We start from the raw sequence: 22,166 nt of genomic DNA, 5'->3' as shown, positions 1-22,166 counted from the left end.
AATTTATAAAGGCTTGTGCAGACTTTAATCACCAGTTTCCTTTGCACGGACACCCACAGGAAGCCAGCTCATATGGGGAGGTGGGGACATTCAGAGACCAACAGTTACAGGTAGGTCCTTTCTCCTACTCTTAGAGACGGGCAGCAGGAGGGATGCCTCCGTAGCATGTGAGGGGAGTAAACATCAGTTGCGTGCATGACAAATGTACCGTAGAGATCAGAAGGAGCAAAATCCTCCCTAAATACAATATGCCTAATAGCAAACTATGTTCAGAAGAGCCCAGATCTCCCCTCTCAGCTGCTCATGCACAGACATGAGTCCCTGAATGTGTACTGGCAGAGGAAACTATCTAGGGAATCATTTGATGACTGGAAGCTTGTTCTTCTGATCTGAAAATTTAATCCTCTTACGGAGCAAATGCTGGCTGGGTTCCGTAAATCACGACAGAACGGCCAGGTTTGGGAAGAGGCAACGAGGCATGAAAGATTAACCGGTTGCAGAAAAGTTTCAGTTATTCCTGTTCTCCTCTTTGCGGGGTGCCAAGTCTCTCTGGCCTTGGGCAGAAGACAAGCTTTTCTTTGCCTTGTCCCCTAGGCAAGAGGTCTCATGTTTGAACTTTAAGTAACACTGTGATGGGTTTTGTGGCTGCCTTTTCTTTAGCTCCACACACACACACGCACGCACGCGCACCGACCCTCAAATGGATAAAGGATCTTTGCTGGGGCAAGCTAACTCATTTGCTCTGTTTTTCAGCCACTGTACTGCTGAAGTAGAGTCCAACAGATATTGAAAAAGCCTCAGAGAACAAGGCTTTTCATGAAAACTCTCAGCGTTCAAAGGCAATGGGCAATGTGAAATGTTTTAAATGGGTAACTTTAAAGTAGGGGTGGGCAAAATATGGCTTGCGGGCCATATCCGGCCTGCCAATTGATCCTATCTGGCCCGTCAATGGAGGCTGTGAGTTTGAGAAGGGAGGGCTACACCCCATGCTGCTTCGCTCTGCTGCAGCTAGGGCCGAGCTGGGCAGTGCACAGACTCCTTTGCCACCCTCCTGCCTTCCTGTTGTCACTGTGGCTGTGAAGTCCTGGCATCCTGGCTGCTGGCAGCCAGGTCCGCAAGGAACAGGGTGCGATGCAGTGCGCTGAGTAGCCGCCCATCCGTCGGGGCAATAAACTTCTGCTGCCATGGTGCCGCTAGGAGGTAAGTCTGTGCCAGCCATGGGGGAGAGGGCTTTGCCCAGGGCAGCTGCCCCTGACTTACCTGCAGCGACTCATTCTGGTGGGCAGGTGGGACGACTACTTGGTGTGCTGCACTGTGCCTTGTCCTGTGAGGGCCTGGCTGCCGGGACTGTGCAGAACAGAAAGCTGGGGGTAGGGGGAGAAGGTGGGGGAATGGACGCAGCGGGGCGGAGGAGTCTGCACACTGCACAGCCCGGCCTGGCCTGGCCCTGGCTGCGACAGAGCCCAACCTCCTCAGGCTCCTGGCAGTGGCTGGATAGGATCAGTTGGCATCTCTGCACCCATGCCGGCTCTCAGCAGCTCACTAAAACTCGTTAAGTAGCTCTCTTGCCCAAATAACTGCTCACCCCTGCTTTAAAGCATGCAGACATTGATACCAAAACTCTTAGATCTACTCAGGAACTGGCCTGTTCAGATCAGCAGTTCAGGGTGGAAGGAGGCTGTACGAGCTCGCACAGACGCCTCAACTTGGTCCATCTGCTTGACTCGCAATACAATGTTTATGAACATGTTATGCTCTCCTCCCCATTTTGAAACCTCCCATTAAATCTCTCCCTTGGCATCAGCTACCCTCCATGCTATACAAGACTTACTTCTGCTTCACTCCGAGGTTCCACAGGAGATGAGACATGTGCCTGCCCCAGCCAGCATCCCAGAGCCTTTCCAGGGAGGGAAAAAGCAAGCTTGGGAGAGCAAGATACAGAGCGACCTACCCTTCCTCAATAGTGACAGAGTTCATGATGATGCAGTTGGTGATTTTAACTTTGTCTTTTATGGTGCATGAGCTGCCAATAGTGGAGCGTTTAATGAATGTCTCCTCTCCTACTTGGGTAGATGAACCAATGATGCTGTCCAAGCCGACCTAGAGAAGAGAAGAGCAGAAAACTGGTCAAACCACCCCAGCTGTAAACTAAGTTACCGCCCAGCCACTGTTCTTCTTACACCCTTCTAACACAAGCAGCCAGCCCGATCTCCACGTGCCGTGAGTAATTCACATTGTATGCTGGTGTCAGGCCTTTTAAAAATTATGCCTACTTGACAGTTGCTGCTTCAAAGTACTTTGCACATTCAAGGTTGGAAAATGTCAATATTCAACTGCCCAAAGGCTTTTAATGTTTTCTCAGTCTAAAGCATGCTTACGAATTTTGGGTACTTTGAAAGCATAAAACAAGTAGAGCAAAGATCTCACCTCTGAACACAGGGCTATGTGGTGATTCTGTGGAAGACCTATGGCAAGCCCATGAGAGAATGCAAAAGGTTTAGCACATCAATGAGAGCTACACTTGAAATCACGCTCTGATGGTTAAATATCTTGCTCCTGAACAGAAAGGATCCTACCCTTTCTATGCAGTCTTGGAGGTCAAGTGTGCCTCAAAGAAGCAATTACATGCAAATGATGCTTGGTGAACACACCCAAGACACATATGCTATGATCTGTAGGTTGCAGATTTAAAAGAATAATGTGGGTGTTGAAACAGGCAGCCGTGGAGCAAACACACGTTAGATATGGATGGAAACCGAGCGGGGAAGAAGGATCAAACACTCCTCCTGGGACACTCAAGCAGCAAGACCCTGATTGCCTACATGCCACAGGGAACATCTTAGAGCCAGGGATACCCAGGAGTCAGGGACATGGAGCTACCTGGTTCAACAGCCTTCGGGCCCAGACTTCAAAGCCTTGTTACCGTTCCCTGAATAGAGAACTGGCCGGGTCCCCCAAGATCCCCCTCCTCAGCTAGGTTCCAGTCCTTGGGTCCAACCACATCATTCTCAAACACAAAGGCAAGCACTTAGGTGCAGGGTGTGGACAAAGAGAGCAGGGAACTGTTCTCCACCAAGTCCTAGAAGGTAAGAATGAGGGGGCACCTGCTGAAATTAGCAGGAGGAGGGTTTAAAACTAACAAGAAGATGTCCTTTTTTAAGCAGCACGTAGGTAACTTGTGGAACTCATTGCCACGGGAGTTTGTAGAGGCAGAGAGCAGAGCCAGGTTCAAAAGGGGACTAGGCAAATTCATGGACAAAAAATTCATTAACAGCTGTTAAGCAGAATAGTCAGATATAAACTCCGGCATCTTGAAACCAAAAATGGTAGGTGCCAGTAATAGGGTAATGAACAGAGAATAGATCACTCTAGGTATTCTTGGCTCGCTGCTCTCCCTTTATAGCATCCACTCCTGCCACTGTTACAGACAGGACCCTGGGCTAGATGGAGCATGGGTCTCACCCATTACAGCACTGCTTGTACTGTAAATAGCCTTATCTACACCAGCAGAGCTGGTGCACCTTGTGCAAAGTAAGAAATCATCACCCATGCAGGTGACACACACACAACGGGCCCCAGAGAAAGGGGGTTGAAGGCTGGGATACCGCAGCGAAGAGCCAGCACTGAATGCTGAATCCTGCTGGGCTTGGGAAAGCCAACTGGCTCCTAGTACCACTGGCCTACCAGCTTACCACTCCCTGGAGAAACGAAGCCTGCAACAGCTGATGGGGCATCTTAGGTGGAGCTTTAATTAAAAGTCCCAAATGTTTTGTAATGAACATAATGAACACAGATGGAAAGGTGGGAACGGGTGGGTGAGGACATGCAATGCTCTGGGTTGTGCCACGTGCGTTTTGCACTCCTCTGTCCCACTTGGTAACAATCAACCGTTCTCAGCTAAAGGAGAGAACACAAGGAGCTCGTTCTGCATTCGCTTAGACCTCACCCGTGTTTATAACACATAAGAGCTGCCCCGCCATTCAGCATGAATGTGGGAAGGGAGAGGATTGGTCACTCACCATGACTTTGTTAGTGACTTCAGCAGATGCATGGACCAGATGTTCATCAGGGCACAGGAGAGGCAACATCTTGGGAACCTGGAAAAAGAGAATCCACCACTCCAATTAACAAGATAAAGCTGCATCCATGTGTTACACAGGTAAACGCACAGAATCCACAGTGCGAGAGGAGTGTGCGCGTGGGGAAATTCTGGATGAGCCCTGTTTACCCTCTCCCTAAGGATCTGCTCTCTGCTGCAGCGTGACACAGGCCACTGGGCTAAATAGACCTACTCAGCCCTAGGCAATGCCAGCTCTTATGTTCTCAGGGAAATCCACAGCGGCTTTTCTTTCCGCACAACTGAAGACGCACTGTAAATAATCTTGCTGACAGCAGACACAGTTTTTCACCTGCAATTAAACGTTGCAACAAGTGTGTGGTAGGTTACCATCTGCACTCCATGGAAGTATGGAGGCAGGTTCCGCCCACCCTGCCTCTCAGCTGAGCTAACACAGGGCAGTCGGCCCTCAGCTGTATCTATTACAAAACAGAGCTCGCTGACACATGAGGATGACTGAACTGAAGCGTTCACTTGCAGAGTCGCTGGATGAAGCAGAGACCGGGGAGCAGAAATAGTTCAGATGCTTGAGGGGGGGAAAAAAACCTCAAGTTGATGAAGTGGCTGTTCCAGATGGCAGAGCACCGTGGAGGAAAAAGCTCACAAATGAACTTGACAGAGAGAAGGCAGGTGTTAGATAAGCAGACAAAGCAAAGAAGGTAATAGAGAGAGACAAGGTCCATGAACTAGCCAGAAAACAAGTCCATGGAGAGCAATTTTGAGCCGGCTCTTGAAATGAATGGGAAGCCAGCACTGTGGAAGGATGGGATAATGCAGTCATTCTTCTTGTTCAGCTGGAAAGAGCAGGCTGGCGCGCCCTGCACCTGCTGCAGTTGGATGCGGGGGGGCGCAGACCCTGGAAGGGAAGTGCCAGGCCGGGTACAATCAGCCCAGGTGCAGTCCTGGAACGTGCCCAGAGGCAATGCTGCCCAGGTGCAGTGATGGCAGGGTGGCACGTGCGTGAGGCAGGCTGGGGACAAGGGGTAGGAGGAGAATTCGAGGCAAGGGAGAGGCCAATGTCATGTTGAGACAGGACAGGTGGGAGGGGGTGTTGTAGGATGCTCGTGCCTCTTTCAAGCAGAAGGAAACCAGAAAGGCCATATGCGCACTTGGCTGAGGCAGGCAGAGAGGAATCATGAGGACGGTCCCTCCGAAGACGCAATCAGGTCTCATCTCGAGCGTGTCCTCCATGAAGAGGAGACGAGAGACAGAAAGAGCAAAGTGCCGATGAATGAACCTCCTGAAGCAGAGCTCACAGAGAGCAGGGATCAGATAAAAGGGGGAAAAATCCATGTGGTCTCAAAAGCAAGACACCAGTCTTAAGATCTGCAAGTATTCATCATTGGAAGAGCCCTCTCCTCTTGTGCGGTCAGCAGAGAGGCAGTCACCACTGAGCCATTGGTCTTTCAGTTAACATGGCAGAGATGGATGGGTAAATTCACACCTTTTTCAGAGCTGCCACCACCGGCCACGTCTGTTAACTCTTCAGCCCCTGCGGGATGCCTGCTACCACAAGGTCTATGCAAGAAGCACGGGAGTATTTTGGTGATATTGTTTATTCAACCAACTGCAGAGTGGGGAGAGATGTTGTACAAGCTTCTGGGCACCGAATGCCCTTTAGGACATGAATTTTTTTAAAGAAATGAAAGAATAAGGTGCAGTCCTGAGGAAAAGATGCCAAGTTGCCAGGCCAGGTGATAGGACTCTGATGGCTGTAGCTTTCCCCAAGGTTGCTGCCATTGCCCTGACACAGCTGGGGAACCAAACGGTCCAAAGAAAGGATCTGAAGTAGGCTGGAATAGTTCACAGGGTCACACTTGGCTCAGAGGTCTGGAAAATGAGGAAGGAGAAGCAGCTTTCACCAGCAGAAAAGAGACGGCGATCATGATTAAACACAGTTTGTCAGCTACAGCTAGAGCAGAGCCTGGCCTGAAAGCAGGCTAGGACTCAGCCGTGTGAGGGGTGACCAGAGAAGGCGACTACTTCCAGCATTTTGCTCTGAAAGGAAAGGTTAGAGAAGGGGCAGGAGTTCGAGGGAGTGTCTGGGTCAAGGCAAGGTTGCAGATATGTTTGAATTTAATTCATCTTGCAAGGAAGCTATTTGAACTCCCTCCCGAACTCACCTGCCCACACACAGGCAGCAGGACCGAGAAACGCAGCTGGGAGCTGACGGTGCAAGTACAGCCTTCCCTTGCTGCGAGGGCTGTTGCCCTGTATGGCTAATACCGCAGGAGCCTGCTTTCTTAAGGCACCATTGCCTGGGCATCAAAGCACCAAACAAGAGACTAGGACCCGGGCTAGGACGAAAACAACCAGGACTCAGAGTCTTTGGAGGTGACCAACCCAGCCGAGGTGAACCGCTGCAGCTCCCGTGAAACGTGCGTCTTTCCCTGGGTTGGTGAGAGAAACGAGACACAGAGGGACTGGGAATAAGAACTCCTTTCTCCAGCTCCTCGTTAAAGCTGTTATGTGTTTTACATCTGCATAGTTTCCTCCAAAATGTTATAATTCTGGGGAAGTTACAAACTCAAGGAGAACGGCCAAGATGGAAGGCCCCGGCACAAACTCAAAGCATGAACTCCATGTACCACCCAGGAGCAGACACGTTTCCAGCACTGACCAACATGCACACTATTTAGGTTAAAAAAACCAAACCCACATGGAGCCTGACTGGCTCAGCTCAAGGCGGCTGGGCTGAAGACGCGGCTGCCAAGGACACGTGCACCCTCCCTTGCGAGCTCTCCCTTAACCCTTTGGCCACTTGTGCCTCCCTCCCTGCCCCTGCCAGCAGCACTGCCCAGCCCCTGCTCTTCTCTCGTCTCTTGGGCCTCCCCCTGCAAAACAAACCTCTCATTATGTCTGAGCTCCACCACAGATGCCACAACCGCCCCTCCCTCCTCTTCCCTTCAGCCCCAGGCTGGAAACACAGAGCTCCTGGGGCCCTGCTCCCAACCCGGACTTGCATTCATGGGCCCAGCCATACAGCCAGAGCACCACGGGCACAGGACAAGCCTCTCCTATGAGTCCCCCTCTAACTCTCGTCCTTCGCCAGGCCTGATTTCTCCTGCTGCAGCATCTCCCCCCTGCCCACAGCCCTCTCCAGCCTCCCTGAGCTGTGTTCAGTGGTCCAGTCCTGCCGGTGGAGACCTCTCATGTGGCAGGGAAAGGGAGGAGACACAAGCAGCACTGGCTATCTCAGCAACGTGAAAGCCACAGGGGACAATGCAATGCTATCCCTCCAGCTCTTCTTGCGGACTCTTCATTTTATGAGGCCCCATCCATGCAGAGGAGAGCTAGGACAGTGGTACCAAGCCCTGTCAGTGGGGTCATGCAGACACCGATGTCTGCTTGAGTAGTAGTTAATTTATAAAGGAGAGCATTGGGCAGCCTAAAGATGAGGCTTGCTGCCGGCTCCCCTCCAAAATCCTCCTCCTCTTCACCACCCTCCCCTGGCAAGGAGACTTGTGGGGCTCACCACCCTGCAATACAGATACAAGAGAGGGGCAGAGTGGCTTGGTGCTTTGTGCACAGCAAGTCAGCATGAATTGATCTTGCTTCTTTTGGTTTCTAGCCTCAAGTCCCACTCCACTGAGAAAAAAGGGTCCTATGCTTGGCTGGCTACAAGATACTCGCAGTCTTTCCCAAAGAAGGGCTGAGCCTGCCTATGGACAACCCCCGACCCACGTACAGCGTTCACATTTGTCTGTACCTGTCTGTTAGCTTCAATGTACAGCCCAAGAGTGTTGACACGGAAACACAGCCCCTCCTTCATGACATGGACGTAGCAACGCACTCTCCCCATGTGGAAGGCTTCATTCAGATCTCCTTGGTGATCATTCCAGCAGGTTTTACTGAGAGCAAATTTCAGCAAACTCTCCTCCTCCTTCATGAAACTGTAAATGTCTGTAGAAGATGCACATGCTTAGAAGGGGCTCAAAGCGATGCTTTGTACAGCAGGGCACTAGAGATGGGGCTTTAGTAGTGCCCCCAGCAGAGGATACACCTATGGCACTCACCACCACTTTGTAGTCACTACTTGATTTTTTGCCACCTGGTGGTAACTGCTTATTCCCATTTTACAGATAGGAGACATGAGGACAAGGACAGAGGGAATGCTTATAGCGCTGCAATCAGCATTACATCGGTATCAAGAAGGAGCAGACAAATAATACAAAACCACAACCCAGGGGGACTCTGCCCAATCCAGTGGAGAATTACACTGGTATGAAGCAGAGAGGAAATCACCGCCCATGTAAATGGGGCTGGTGTAGACCGAATCTGTCCACTTCCATCCTAGGGCAGGGGTGAGGTGCCATCAGTTCTCCCTGCTGTGTACTCTACCCTGGGATGGCTGGATGTCAGTCTGTTCCCAATCCTGTAGCTCACATCTGCAAAAACAAGAGCATGGGGAGTGTGCCCGCTTGTCCCTGCCCTTGCCCTGGGATATAGGGCAGATAAAGGGCTGGCTAACAGTCATGCAGACAACCCCGTGCTGAGCTTCAAGCTCTTTGCATGAATTGACTTGGATGGGGGCTCTGTGCATGTGGGGCAATTACTGAATGAGACCTTCATTCTTTCTTACAGGCACACTCATAAGTCATGCGGTTCAATAGGATTTAAAGACTGTTTGGTCAGAGACTGGGGAGCTGGGATCAGCTTTTTACTGGCCTTTAAATCCTCTGTCCCAGGGATCAGGATTTCCCAGCTTGCTTTGGAGCTGAGGGCACCGAGCAGTTCACTTGGGGCAACCTCCTCTACCACAGTCCAGTGTGTGCTGGGTGTGCTTTAAATACGGGCAAAAACAGTGTGTTTGGCCACAGGGATCCATCAGCTTTGCTAACTGGGAGACTCGGATGGGACAACCTGGCTTCTTCGTAGCAGCTTTCTGAGCTGGGGACGGACATCTGAAGGGATGGTGTGAAACATCTACTCTAGGACTAGCTGCAAATTTCTGCTTTACAGGTCAAAGTACCTGCTGCCTCTGGGCTCCAGCCAGGTGGTTGCAGAGGATGGAGCTGGGCTGTTCTCAGTGGGGGCAGATGACAGCACAAGGAGCAATGGGCTCACGCTGCAGCAAGGGAAGTTGAGGTTGGATACTAGGAGAAACTCTCTCACTAGGAGGGTGGGGAAGCACTGGAACAGGTTACCCAGAGAGGTGGTGGAGTCTCCATCCTTAGAGGTTTTTAAGACCTGGCTCAATATAGCCCTGGCTGGGATGATGTAATTGGGGCTGGTCCTGCTTGGAGCAGGGGGTTGGACTAGATGTGATCTCCTGAGCTCTGTTCCCACCCTCAATTCCTATGATTTTATGACAACTGGCACAGGAACAGCCCAAACCCACAGGAAGTCTGAGGATACTTGCACTCACCTAACGACTTTGGCTCCCTTCTCTTTTGGTCCTGCTCTTTGTTGTCTTGTTCCTGCTGTGATGATGTGGGACAGGAGAATTGTTTCCTCACAAGATATGGAACCAGTTCACTCCGGATAGATGTGATTGACCTGGTGGGGGGGGAAAAACCCACAAGTGAAGCCCGCAGCTGCTGAAAGCTGGTGTCCCTTTCATTTTGTCACAGAAGAGAAGATCAGACATTTAGCAGGTGTTTTGCTTCACCACAAATCAATGTCAGCTGCTTGAGTGCAAGGGATACCAAGCTCTCACCCATTAACCTGGTGCTCTCTTATTGTGTTAAGAGTCTAGAAGGGAGACAGATTTCTTTGAGGGATCTGGAGTAAAGAACCCTCCGGCCTCCACAGCTGAGTCCCTGGTTTCCAACAGAGTTTCCTACACCCTGACTCTGTGCAGTCTAATTTTACCACTGAACATGTGCAGCGTGACTGCTAAGTACCACTGGGCCACGCTGTCAATGTTGGAAACCCATCTGACGTAGCTGTAAAAGTTCACAAAAGGTGTGGGGAACACAGGGAATCCAGCATCCACCGCAGCATCCCTCTCAGTGGAAAACAAGAGGAGCTACTTCTCCAGGAGCTGAACGTTCAGTAATACGTGAAAACGCTCAATGGAAAGAATGAACAATAAACCGAGAGACGTCCTGTTCTCCTGCATGCCTGAGGCCCCGAAGAGCATTTGCACACTCGTGATCTGACCCTGCAAAGTTACTGCCTATTTTAACAAGTTTTGGAACGAGAGGTGCAGGCTCTTCGAAGGGCCCCAACCCAACTCGCACAGCCAACGTAAAGGCTGTCGTGGGCAATGGGTCTATGTACACACATGGCACCTCAGGGCCTTTTAACATATTTGCCTCCCCCCTCCTCTGCTACCGTGAAGTAAGGGAGGACTATCTGTCCTTTATTCGGATGGGGGGACCCAAGGCACAGAGGGGCCACGTGGCTTGCAAAGGTCATGCAAGAAATCTGTGATCTCCTTAAGTCCTAGAGTCCAGACACGACCCACTTACATGGTGTAATTTAAACTGTTTTTTTTACACCAACGTAAGCTGCTTCAGAGCCAGAGCAGCCACAGACAGCTGCTAATGCTAGCTCTTATGGTGGGAGTACTAGCCTCGAGATATCAGGGGAGCAAAGGGCTGCGCCAGGATAGCTGCAGACATACAATACCTACAGGGCTGCTGTAGTTTTACCCCCGACTTCTGCACTGAATGCATGTGAATCAGAGCCGTCTGGGGGGCTCTCAGCATCACTTTCCTTCTTGTTTATACCGGTGTGCACATGCTGTGTCCAACCCCCTAGCAAGTACACTACCCCCTGGATAATCCTTCCTTTCATTTCTGTTCTTATATTGCACATGAAGACTGCTCCTCCTCCACTCTCGTGAATACGGATGCCCATAACTGCTGCACCAGGAGCTCGTAAGTCTAATGTTTTATTGAATACTTAATGTGGGAAGATTGCTTGAGTTTGCAATAAAAAGTGAGAATAAAAATGCATGAAAGGTAATGTCGTCTAAACAGTTTTACTGCTCCGTTATTTTAATAAAACATCAACTAATTCACAAGGCTGAAACAAAATGAAAGTCAAGGCTGGGAAAACCATTTAGGAAACCAATGCAAAATTCAACACATGCAGCTTGGTTCAGAGATGACAGCTGCGGAAATCAATAAGCAACACAGGGATGCAGATACCGAGCAAAGAGAGGACTTGCTTTGAGTAGTGCATGGCGTAAAATCCGAAGTCAGCTCTGGATTAAACTAAAGGAGGCAATTGGTAGGACGAATGTCAGGAACATATTCTGTTTGGACAGGGCCACCTAGGAGACAGCAGAGAGGAATCTCAAGGGCAGCAGCAGAAAACCCGAAACACAACACAGAATAATCCTGCGCTTGTCTCATTTGAGATGTGGGAAGCCAGAAAGGACCCAAGGACCAAATAATCTTCATCTCAAAAGTAGGGAACATTCAGATTTGAGCTCCAATCTTTCATGGAAACCAAACGTGATACTTCCCTGGTCGTCTGACAAGAGTGGCTGGAAAGCAGAGCTTATGACAGCCTGCCCTGTCATCTTTTGATAGCGCACACGGTCTGACCATCCCTGATCGAACCCTTTGATCTTTATCGCTCTTTTTTTTAGAGCCCATATGCTTTCATTTGCAATCTGTCCTTAATCTCCAAAATCACATAATGACATGTCATGTGGAGGAAGCCGTATTTCAGGAACGACAGAAGGAAAACTCTTGGTTCTTTAATCACAAAATCTCTCACCGCTAACCGTTTACAGGCTCCCTGTGCCCCGGCTCTGCTGGCTGCACTCGGACATACGTGTGGGTGTGCACACGGGCAGTTTACTAGCTTAAAATGTTTGCCTGCAGCTGTGCCATTCAGCCACCATTTCCTGCTTAGGTTTTACACGCTGTCCAAAACCGACAATCACGTGTTTCCCTCGGAGGCCGCCCATGGCATTTACGGGATCCGTTACCTATAAAATATCCAAGTATTTGGCAGTGTCTTAACCAGCCTGATGTAGAGAACAACACAACGGAGTAGGAAATGAAAGAGGGGGAAATGGGGAAAGACAAAACTGTGCCTGGTTTGCGATGTCTTACTCCTTCCTGGCCAACTCTTCCAGGCTTCCCACAACTCTCGAGTGGCTCTCCACATTCCTCAGTCAAAAGGTGGGGGAAACTCTCAGGGTCATCTATAAAATGTCACCCACCCCCTCTTGGAAAAGAAACCAGGGTGGATGTCTATCTTTGCTGGCAGCTTAAGTAGGATTTATACACCACTGTTACAGGGAATTTGCTTTGGGGAGGTGTTAAAATATTAGCAGTGAGGCGTTCAGTGATAAAGATTGGGGAATTTCCCTTGACAGGTTTTGCAAATGTGCCTATTCAAAGTGACGGCGTGAGAATGTTATTTGAGAGGCTGATGACGAGAGTGGCAAACAAACATCTGGCTGGAGCCGAGAGGAAGAAGGAAGACAGAAGGATTAAGTTTGAATAACCTTCTCCAGGAGGAAAAAATGAGCAGAAGTCTGGGAAGGAGTGGGCTGGCCTGCCCCGCCATCCAGGGAACAGAAAGGAAAAGGTTTCCACATAGTCTATTCAAAATGTTCTTACAGCAAAGTCTCATGGAAGAGCTACAAGCACTGATGCAAAGGGCAGGAAAAGAAAGGGCAAACTTGCAAAACTTGGGGAAAAGAGTTTCCTATTCCAGCCAGGTTCTTAAACCAGGCCCGTCACTACAGCTCCCGGGCTCTCGATCTTGCCAAATCAAGCACTGAGAAGGAAAGCTGGAATAAGACACGAGTACCTCTAGGCTGAAGAAGTGAAGAGCAATGCCTGAAAACAAAAACCCAGCCAAAAGCCAAGTCTGCACAACCGTGCTCTGATGCCGAAAAGAAAACCAGGATGAACGACCTACCTGCTTCTAAGGAGTACCTGACGGCTGCTCCCAAATGCTAAGTGAAGTCCCCACCTTCTGTTTCCTAGGACTGTATTTTGTGAGTGTTTCTACTCTCTGGCTTTCATCATGGTCTTAATGCAACTGCAAAGATTTCCAGATCTGTGACTCTATCGAGTGCAGAGAGGGAGCAAAATAAATATTCGAATACCTGGGTGGCTCCAGTCCCACCAAAAACTATGAGAAAGGGGGTGCATTTCCAAAGAGGTCGAGTCTGATAAATGTTCAGGTACAAAAAACAGCAGCAAAATGACTCTTAATCCTACTGGGCTTTGCCAAAGCAGGAGATCTGCTCCACCGGCAGCTTAAGCGATGGCAGAGGGTGACACGGAGGAGGAAATGTAGGGAAGCGGGGGACAGACACAAGGAAGAGCGAAGCTGAGTGGGATGCACGGGGCAGAGCACGATCCAAAAGGCACGTGGGATTTGGAACAGGCCAAGTGCAAACTTCTTATAAGACATGAGCTGGGCTGGAGCATGGGTTGAGAGACAGGTCAAGGACGCTCCACTGCAGGGCTTGGTAATTATCCCACAACCAAGGTGTTATAAATACAGGAAATCCACAGCTTCGCCTTCACTTACACACATCCAGATGTGCTCCATGATGGACATGCATATTTAAAGGCATCAAAACAACTGCACTTCTGCCCTACAGTGACACCGCGAGCAAAGAAAAAAACCTGAATGGGCCTCTAAAGTCACTGAGCGTGGCCTCCCCACCCACAAGAAAGCCTGAATCGTCAGTGGGCGTCTTTCGCAGGGTGCCAGTGCAGGGCAGAGTTCAGGTTTCTACAAAAAGAGGCATTGTGGCCTCTGGGGAATGGTGGGATGGAGCAGCAATTACTCTCCAGCAACATTATGCAGATATGAACTGTGCACAACTTTCCCCTGCGGTTTGACTCAGAGTCTGCGGCTGGGCAGAATTAAGTTGTTTGGGTACCACGATTTTGCATTGTATACGCTCACATGCACACGCATCTGAGATGAACAGCTTCAACTCAGCGCCAGAGCGCCGCCACCTTCGGGATGGGCCCTGGCAGCTGAGACCTCAGGAAGGAAGGAACAAAGGAGCCAACTGAAGCAGCTGGTGGATTTAAAGAAGCAGAAAGCAATCACCTAGATGGAAATGGATTCCTGCTCACCACTGTGTTTAAGAAGAGTTTGTTAAATGCAGTGGAGCAGAGCCTTGGTTTCCGGTGCCACCTGGAAGAGGCATCCAGAGCCACACAATGCCCGTTAGCACCATTCAAAACCTTGCAAACCCTCTTGACTATTCAAACACGCTGTTCAGTGCATTACTGCCTCACAAACGCATCGAGTCGAGATGCTAAGACGGTGCTGTTTGGCTTGACCCGCAGCAAGCATGGAGGCGCCCACAGCTTTGATTTCCTTGCGCTATTTCTCGCTTGCTTGAGATGTTTCTAACCAGTGTCAGCCCCATTTACCGGCTGTCGTTCACGTTTATCTTCCACATTGCAAGTTAAACACTGGAAAGCAGCATTAATGAGTATTAGCATTTTAATATCCCCCCCTTTTTTATTAATCCGGGATGGTGCGTGAAATGTGCCATTGTTGGTGGCACCCACCTGTGAAATCGGTCAGCCTTTGCCACGGGCTCCCGACGGGGGTCTCGCTTGGAATCATTATTAGCAGGACCAGCCACTTCCACAGGTGCAGACAATGTTTGTGATCCACAACCACACAGCAGCAGTTTATTAGTGTGGTTTTTTTACCTAGTTTTGTCCCTGATCTCCCTTTTACACGCTAACCTTTGCTCTTGCACCGCCGTGAGCACGCAGCGGGTCACATTCTGATGCGTTACCAGAGCAATAACATCGACTCCACTGGACATACTCCAGATTCACATCAAATGTAGAATACGGCACCATATCTCAAACTGGAGCTTCTGGTTTATTAAATGCATACATGCAGCCAAATGCCTGCTACAGATTATTATAGCATCGGCCAGAAGGAAGTTTGCATATTTACACAGGATAATAAAGATGTAAAGGAAAGAGAGGGAGGGGGGAAGAGAGAGGGGGTGGGGGGAAAGAGAGAAAAGTTAATTATGAACCCTGTAGGTACACAGTTCATGGCTCTCATCGTTTAAGGGATAAAGCCAGATAACGTTTAAAAATTCCATGTAAGCTGGGAGCTCTCTTGTTGGATCTCAACGTTATTTTCTCTTGATCCTTTGATGGAGATTAAAAATTTCCATGTGAATACAAAGAAAGAAACAACAGTTACTCTGAGACCTTTTTTCCCAGCTTCTAATGCTCCAAAGCAGAGCAGCCAGCCACAGTTCCCATCTCTTCTCTCCTCCCTTCCCCGCCCCCAAGAAAAAAAAGTCAACTCACTTTGAAGACAAGACAAAACAAAACCAGGGCAAGGGGGATTAGGGAAATGATATTTATATCATGGACCAAATAAAAATGTCAATGCAGGAGGCGGGCCAACAGCCCTGACCATATATCCGTGCCAGGCAGCCTTCCTTGAGAAAACAGGGAAGAGATATGAGAAGAGTTAAAGCAGCCTGGAGTTAATACCACCTGCCTCAGACTCAACACCACTTAAAAGACGATGTTTGGGTCCATTTCCCACAATGTGGTTTTAACGAGCACAATGGAAGAAGCAATTACAAGCTCTTTTCCCTTCCCCTCCCCGATTCACAGCTAAAAACACTGGCGTTTCTGAGACATGCTAAGAATGTGGAGTAAGCAGATGCGGGCCGCCGAAGGAGGAGGGGAAAACAAGGACCCCAAATTAAGCAGCCGGGTCTTTTTTTGTATTGCGTTCAGCTACAGGACTACTCCTTTCTCCCTCTCCTCTACTTGTTCTCTTGGAGCCCCAGACCGGTTTGAACCATTTCAAAAGAACAACTGCAAAACAGCCCAGCAGGCCAATACATTAAAAGGTAGTTGCTCGGGCTTAACCCACGACCCCACAGCATCATAAGAAAGGTTATCGCTGTTTGTTCCTGGTTTACTACTAAGATTTTTGATGCACAAATTGAGCTTCCCCAAACCTCCTGCTCATCAGGATCTTTGTCAGCATCGTTTATTATTATCATTATAACTGATGCTAAAAATCCGAACTTTGTGCTAAAAATTCACAAAGGGAACTTTGAGAAATGCCCTAATGAAAGAAAACACCATGCGCCTGCATTTCTGGTGCGCTCCTCTTCCCAGAGTTTGTAACGGAGCCTGTGCCTGGAACACCGTATGGGACACTGTCTACGGCCACCATGTTGATACCTGCCCAGCTGGAGGCTCCTGGCCTTGGACGGCCTCCCAAAGCTCAGAAGCTGGGTGATACAAGAAGGTCAAAGGAAGTCAGGCAGGGATGCTAACAGATGTCAGCCTGAAAGGGATGTGGACTGAATTTACTGGATTTATTCCAAGGTCTGGATTTACTTAGAGGAGCAATGACGTTCCCAGCATTTACTTGGACCAAACCACCCTTCAGAGTGTTTCTCTGAAAACAAACTGTTGCAGTAAAGAAGGCAGGGCAGAGATGCACCTGACAGACTACATAAATCAGAGGCTACACAAGGAAATGTGCACAGCAGCTTTAGATTAATGTGGCGCCCTACTCACAGATAGCAGTAAGGGTCTCTCAGCTAGAAACCCAGATCCTTTGAAAGTATAAAATACTAACCAAGGAGCCTTAACTCAGCCCATGAGAATTACCAGGAACACCAGTGATTCCAAGTTAACTCTTCTTTTGCCTATGGTTGCCAATACATTTGGAGTTTTTTCAGTTCCTCCTCTGTGCAAGCCTCCGACGGCCACCCAGGGAGCTTGGCAGGCCTCTCCAGCAGCGCAGGGAGGGATCTCTTCCCTTCCCAGACAGCATCTCATTCTTCCAGATCAAGCCCACCTGCACCAAGTGCGACTCCCTGCCAGCACTCACCCCCGCCTTCGTGGCCATCTGTATCTCGGCCGTACAGTCTTACGAAGCATCTCTGGGGCTACGCTCACTTTGTGAATTATGCATGAGAGACATCCTGAAATGATGCCGCACAGAATGCACCTGCTGCGTGGACGTCCCCACATCAAACTGATGTATTATGCAAACTTATGATAGATTTGGATGGGATTAGAGTGATGCTGTGGCCGTGATGGTCCAGGAATTATGCAAGATGCAAGGATTTCTTAGAGAGACATTTTTTATTGGATCAACTACATACTTGGGATAGAGTTACACAAGCTTTCAAATACCAAGCATTCTTCCTCGATTTAGACATGCACATAACATACACCTTAAAAAGTATTTGTGGACTGTGCACTGTAAGCTGGACTGCGAGCTCTAACATTAGATTGCTATATTTTGAAGTGGATATTTACTGCAAGTATTATTGTCTCGTTAGATAACTGCAGTTCTACAATGAAGTCAAATATATCCCCATGACCTTCAAGAAGCTCCAAAAGCCACTTCCGTTTTATCCTCTCTCAGCCTTCACTTGACTGGGCTGAACAAGTTAGTCCACTAGTGTCTTCTACTGAGACAGGCTCTCCGCTCTGACGGCTCCAGCAACCCTTCTCTGGACCTGCTCCAGTCTGAATGAACGGTTCTTGAATGCAGGTGACCAGAACCAGACACGCCGTCCTTGGGGGAAGGCTCCCCAGGGTCTTCCCGAATGGCAGTAATACTTCCCTTCTGTAATGGCACTGATACTTCCTTGTGACACACGGCAGCATCATTCTTGCCCTTCTCAGACACCTCAGTGTTGGTGGTCCAACTAATCCACCCAAGCCTTTCTCCTGCTATGGTTCGTGCAACTCATGAGCTCCCAGGTCATGAGAGTAAGTCCTAAAACGTGCAGTTGTGCACTTTGTACTATTAAATTTCAACCCCCTTCTACTGCTCCAGCCCTTGAAGTCATCCAGGTCCTCCCATGTGATATTCCTATCTTCTATATAACTTCTTCATGATTTACCAAAAGCCAAAATATCATGGCCTCTTGTTGGTGGATAGTGACAGGTCATCTATCACACTGAGCAATATGTAGGCCTCCCCAGTATTTCAATAGCATTTATTCTCCAATATATAAGTGGAAGGTTAAACTTTCCCGCAGTGACGCACTTTCTGGTAGTCTTTAATTCTCTGACAATAGGACAGAGATCTCTATTCATGTCCCTGCTATCCTACTGGGGAGCAGTGAAGTTTGACACTTCTCCATAAATTAAGCGATAGGGCAAAACAAAACAGTTTTAGAAAAAAATCCTTAAAAGGGAAAAAAAACAGACAAGTTGTTACAATTTTCCAGAACCAAAGTCAACCCTAAAAGGAGAAGAGCAGAGTTATTTCAGGTGCATCGGTCAGCAATGGATCTGAGGTGGAAGCAAACCAAGCTGGAAGCCATGTTCCAAGTTAGCTCTTATGGAGAAAAACGGAAAAAATGCTGTCAGCTTTTAATTCTAATAGTGAAAAAATTCAGATGAGCTGAGAGGAAAATGTGAGGCTGTTAAATTTCTCACTGCAGGAGAAATATGCTGCGACGTCACAAGTAGGGGATGGTCTCATCAAGTGAGGAATGTCTGGCTGGAGTATGTGGACCATTCCCATTCAGAGATCACATCCGACGTGCACATAGCTCTGTCTGGAGAAGAACAATGTTTGCAATGAGGCTGGCATTCTTGGGGGAATCCTGTCCAGAAGATATACCAGATAAAGCGCATGGGAGAGAGAGAAGCAAGACTGACTCGAAAAAACAGTCTAAACGCTCACAGCAGGACCAAGCTCCACCTGACTGGTAATCACACGAAGGAGGGCCGGGTACAAAATAATAACCCCATGTGCTGTGCGCTGTGATAACTCTGCTTTGGCCATTTCCACAGCCTTTATGCATTCACTTTCCACGGATGGAAGCAAAGGGCCAGGGCTTCACTTGGTGTAAACAAGAGTGGTTCCACGGAAGTCACTGGCCACTTCTATCATCAAAGGATCTGAGCAGTTCTGACACAAAAGGCCATGGAAAACCTAGTTCAGCATCACGTGTACAAGGATCCACAGAGGCAGGATTGTAACATACACCCAAACGTGCACGCCAGCGGCCAATCACACAGCTGCGTGTCATGTGACTGCTGACCAATCACACTGAGTCAGCACAGCTCCCGTTTCAAATATGGTGCGTCGACTTCTCAAAGCCAAGTATCTGTGACCCATCCATAGAGATAAACCAGCCCTGCCCAGGCACTGGAGACCTGCTTCAGGGCTTTCCACCACCGAGCGGCAGGTACGTTTGTCCCGGACCAGCTTCCGTAGAGTGCGATTCGCTCAGATCTGGCTTGGAGAGTTGTGAGATTCCCGTTTTTGTTTCAGGAAGGTTGCACAAGTGCACCGGATTGGTATGAGGGAGGGATAAGGTGCTGCTGCTATAGAGGATGAGAGCAATACTAGCAAAGCCCAGTCCTGCCCAGCTCAGGGCATGCAGAGCTGTGTCTGATCTGCGAGGCATGGTGGAAAAGATGAATTCACATTTCACACCGTAATTGATTGCACACCCAAAGTGGTGGGGGATGGAGGGGTTCGCTTAGTTGGGGAGTTGCATTTTACAGCTTCCCCACCTTATAGCGCCCTTCCTGCAGGAGCTGCTTGCTGGTTTACCCGCCTGAATCACAAGGAAGGTATTCAGGATAAGTGCAGAGAGGAGACGGTTCCAGCCATGCGGCAGACACATGTTTGCTCCCAGGTATTCACAGAGCAGGTTCTGTTTTTAAGTCATCTTTCAGGCAGCCGTACAAAGACCACCAAGCCAGGGGGGTTTGGTCTGCCAGACCTCCCCCCACAGCCAGCTGCCCTTGCCAGGTGACAGTCTGAATGATAAAGAGGCATTTAGAGGGGGAAAAGAACAAACCTGCTGATTTAATCTGGGCAGCACCTTAACTTAAACTGGCAGAAGTCTCTGCCTGCAGCATCCCACAGCCAACCAACTGAGAGCTCCAGTCGTGCCTCAACCTGAAAAGGTCCAGGCTCCCTGGGTTACCCCTAATTCTTTCTCTGGACGAGAGGTGACAGAGGTCCTATTTCACCCTCCCCTAGTCCAAGCACAGACCCTAGAGCGAGAAGCCTGGTTTCTTGCCTGAGGAGAATGCCCCTGGTGCTGGCCGACCTGCAGGTCCCCCAGGGCAGGCGGACGGGAGCGTTGGGGCAGGGCTCTGCGACCTTGCACTGCTTGCTGGCTCCTATTTAGCAGGAGGCAAGGCTCAGCTTCATTAAAGCTGAGCAAACAGATCAGGCGGGGACTTTCAGGACAAGCATGGCTGCAAACGAGATTAGCTCCGCACTTTGGGTGGCTCCAGTTAGGTCCTGAGCACTGAGAAGGAGGGAGGAAGGAATCTCCTCCTGATCTGGGGAGGAACTAATCCTTCTTATTGGCTCCAAATCATCTCCCCTGGGCTCCATCAAGGCCCGGGGGGAGTGGCAGGGCAGAGAGCTCCATGGAGAACAGGGCACATTTATGGGTGATGAACACGAATTTCCCCCCAACACTTGTGCTGCTATCACATCTGCCGCCTCCACGACAGACCTTGCAGAGGAACCATGCTCTTGCTCTACCAGAGGTGCCCCGTGCCGCGGCTCTACTGGGCCCGGCTAGTGCCAGAAGCCAGCGCTCCCTGCCACGTGGCAGTGGTGCAGATCCAGGGGCTAAGCACTGGAAGGGGAGGATCTGCCCACACCAAACGGCCTCAAAGTGTCAGGTTCAAATAATGCACGTGGCTTTGAAAAAGGGGGCAACAAAAAGGTGACACCTGGCTTTGGCCATGAAAGGGCACCACAAAGTAGAAGTGCTGCAGTGGGCAAGTGAGGCACATTTTTGGCAACGGTGGGCACCACTTCTACACAAATGCCAGAGCCTGACAGATCAGAAAACCAAGGCCAAATGTTCACCACATTTGCACATGCAATTACCACATCTGTGACTACAAATCATGCGCCGTTCACTTACAGCAGTGAATGACATGCAGGCAAATGCTTGAGGGCAGCTGAAGGCACCTGCTTTCTGGACAAGCTGCCCTAAATCGCAGCGTATCTTTGTTGCAGGTAGTGGGGCTGCCCAGTCCTGAATATTATTAGATCTTGGTTTCATTTGCTTAGAAGTTTTGCCAAACTTCCACTGTCTAGGCTGAAATTTCCCACACCAGGTGTTCGCCAGTAGCTGGATCTTCCAGAAAGTTTCACCCAAAATGTTCCTGCCATTTCCAAGAGCGAGGTTCAGGGAAAGTCCTTCTGTTTTTCCTTCTGAAAAATTATTTCCCAGCAGTTGATATGTTCCAGCCCCTCCCTGCTTGAATTTGGCATGTGGCTATTTGTGCGCTAAGCAGACGACTTTTGCCAGCGCCACAGAAGCTGCCTGAATTAGACCAGGCTGCAAGACCAAACTGCATGGCTGGACATGGGTTCGTTTTGCAGCTAAGACATACAAAAAACTAGAACTCTTGGTTCCAAAATTATACCTTTTATTAGACCAACTGGAAAATGGCAAGAAAACTGTCCTTTTCTGCAAGCTTTCGGGATCAAAGTCCCTTTGTCAGGCTCTGGGAAAAGTGTAGATGGTACAAGATGGTAAAAAGTCCCCATAGGTAGGAAATAAACTTCATTTTTGCTCAGAGGGAGCTGAAGATGGAAGGCTGTCCCTCTGGGTCCATGAGAGTGTCTTTGTGAGCTGTGTTGAGTAGCTCTTTGATGTGTAGAACAGGTAGAATTCCTTCCATGAAGGTGTCAGATGGTAGCAGGGAGGCAAAAAAACCTTCCTTGATGTTCTGCAATGAAGATTAAAATCCAAAATTGGCTAAAATTCGGCATCTTCCATGTTTCAGGGGTGTACTTGGTAGCCGTGTTGGTCTGAAAGGTATCATTTTGGAACCAAGAGTTCTAGTTTTTTGTATGCTCCACAAAGACACTCTCATGGACCCAGAGGAAGAGATTTCCAGCTTCTGCTTCCTCTGTGCAAAAATGAAGTTTATTTCTTACATATGAAGACTTTTTACCATTTTTAACTTTCCCTGAGCCTGATGAAGGGCCTGTGAGCCTGAAAGCTTGTAGAAAAAGATCATTTTTTTGCAATTTCTCAGCTGGTCTAATAGATTCATAGATGTTAGGGTCGGAAGGGACCTCAATAGATCATCGAGTCGAACTCCCTGCATAGGCAGGAAAGAGGGCTGGGGCTAGA

General features: G+C 49.2%; 1 protein-coding gene across 1 annotated transcript in view; it reads right to left on the bottom strand.

Annotated features, from left to right (window-relative positions):
* Positions 1 to 22,166, bottom strand: part of EIF2B3 (eukaryotic translation initiation factor 2B subunit gamma) — a 114,508-nt gene that overhangs the window by 25,358 nt on the left and 66,984 nt on the right. Inside the window, exons 6-9 of the mRNA XM_006015791.3 lie at positions 9,486 to 9,616; positions 7,827 to 8,020; positions 4,020 to 4,097; positions 1,952 to 2,100 (exon numbers count right to left, since the gene is read on the bottom strand). Of these exons, the coding sequence (XP_006015853.1) occupies positions 1,952 to 2,100; positions 4,020 to 4,097; positions 7,827 to 8,020; positions 9,486 to 9,616 (552 nt within the window). The remainder of the gene's footprint in view (positions 1 to 1,951; positions 2,101 to 4,019; positions 4,098 to 7,826; positions 8,021 to 9,485; positions 9,617 to 22,166) is intronic.

This window comes from Alligator sinensis, unplaced genomic scaffold (genome assembly GCF_000455745.1).
Source record: "Alligator sinensis unplaced genomic scaffold, ASM45574v1 scaffold781_1, whole genome shotgun sequence".
NCBI classification, from domain to species: Eukaryota; Metazoa; Chordata; order Crocodylia; family Alligatoridae; genus Alligator; species Alligator sinensis.
The sequence above is the reverse complement of the archived record's forward strand: the minus strand, read 5'-3'. Positions and strand labels throughout refer to the sequence as shown.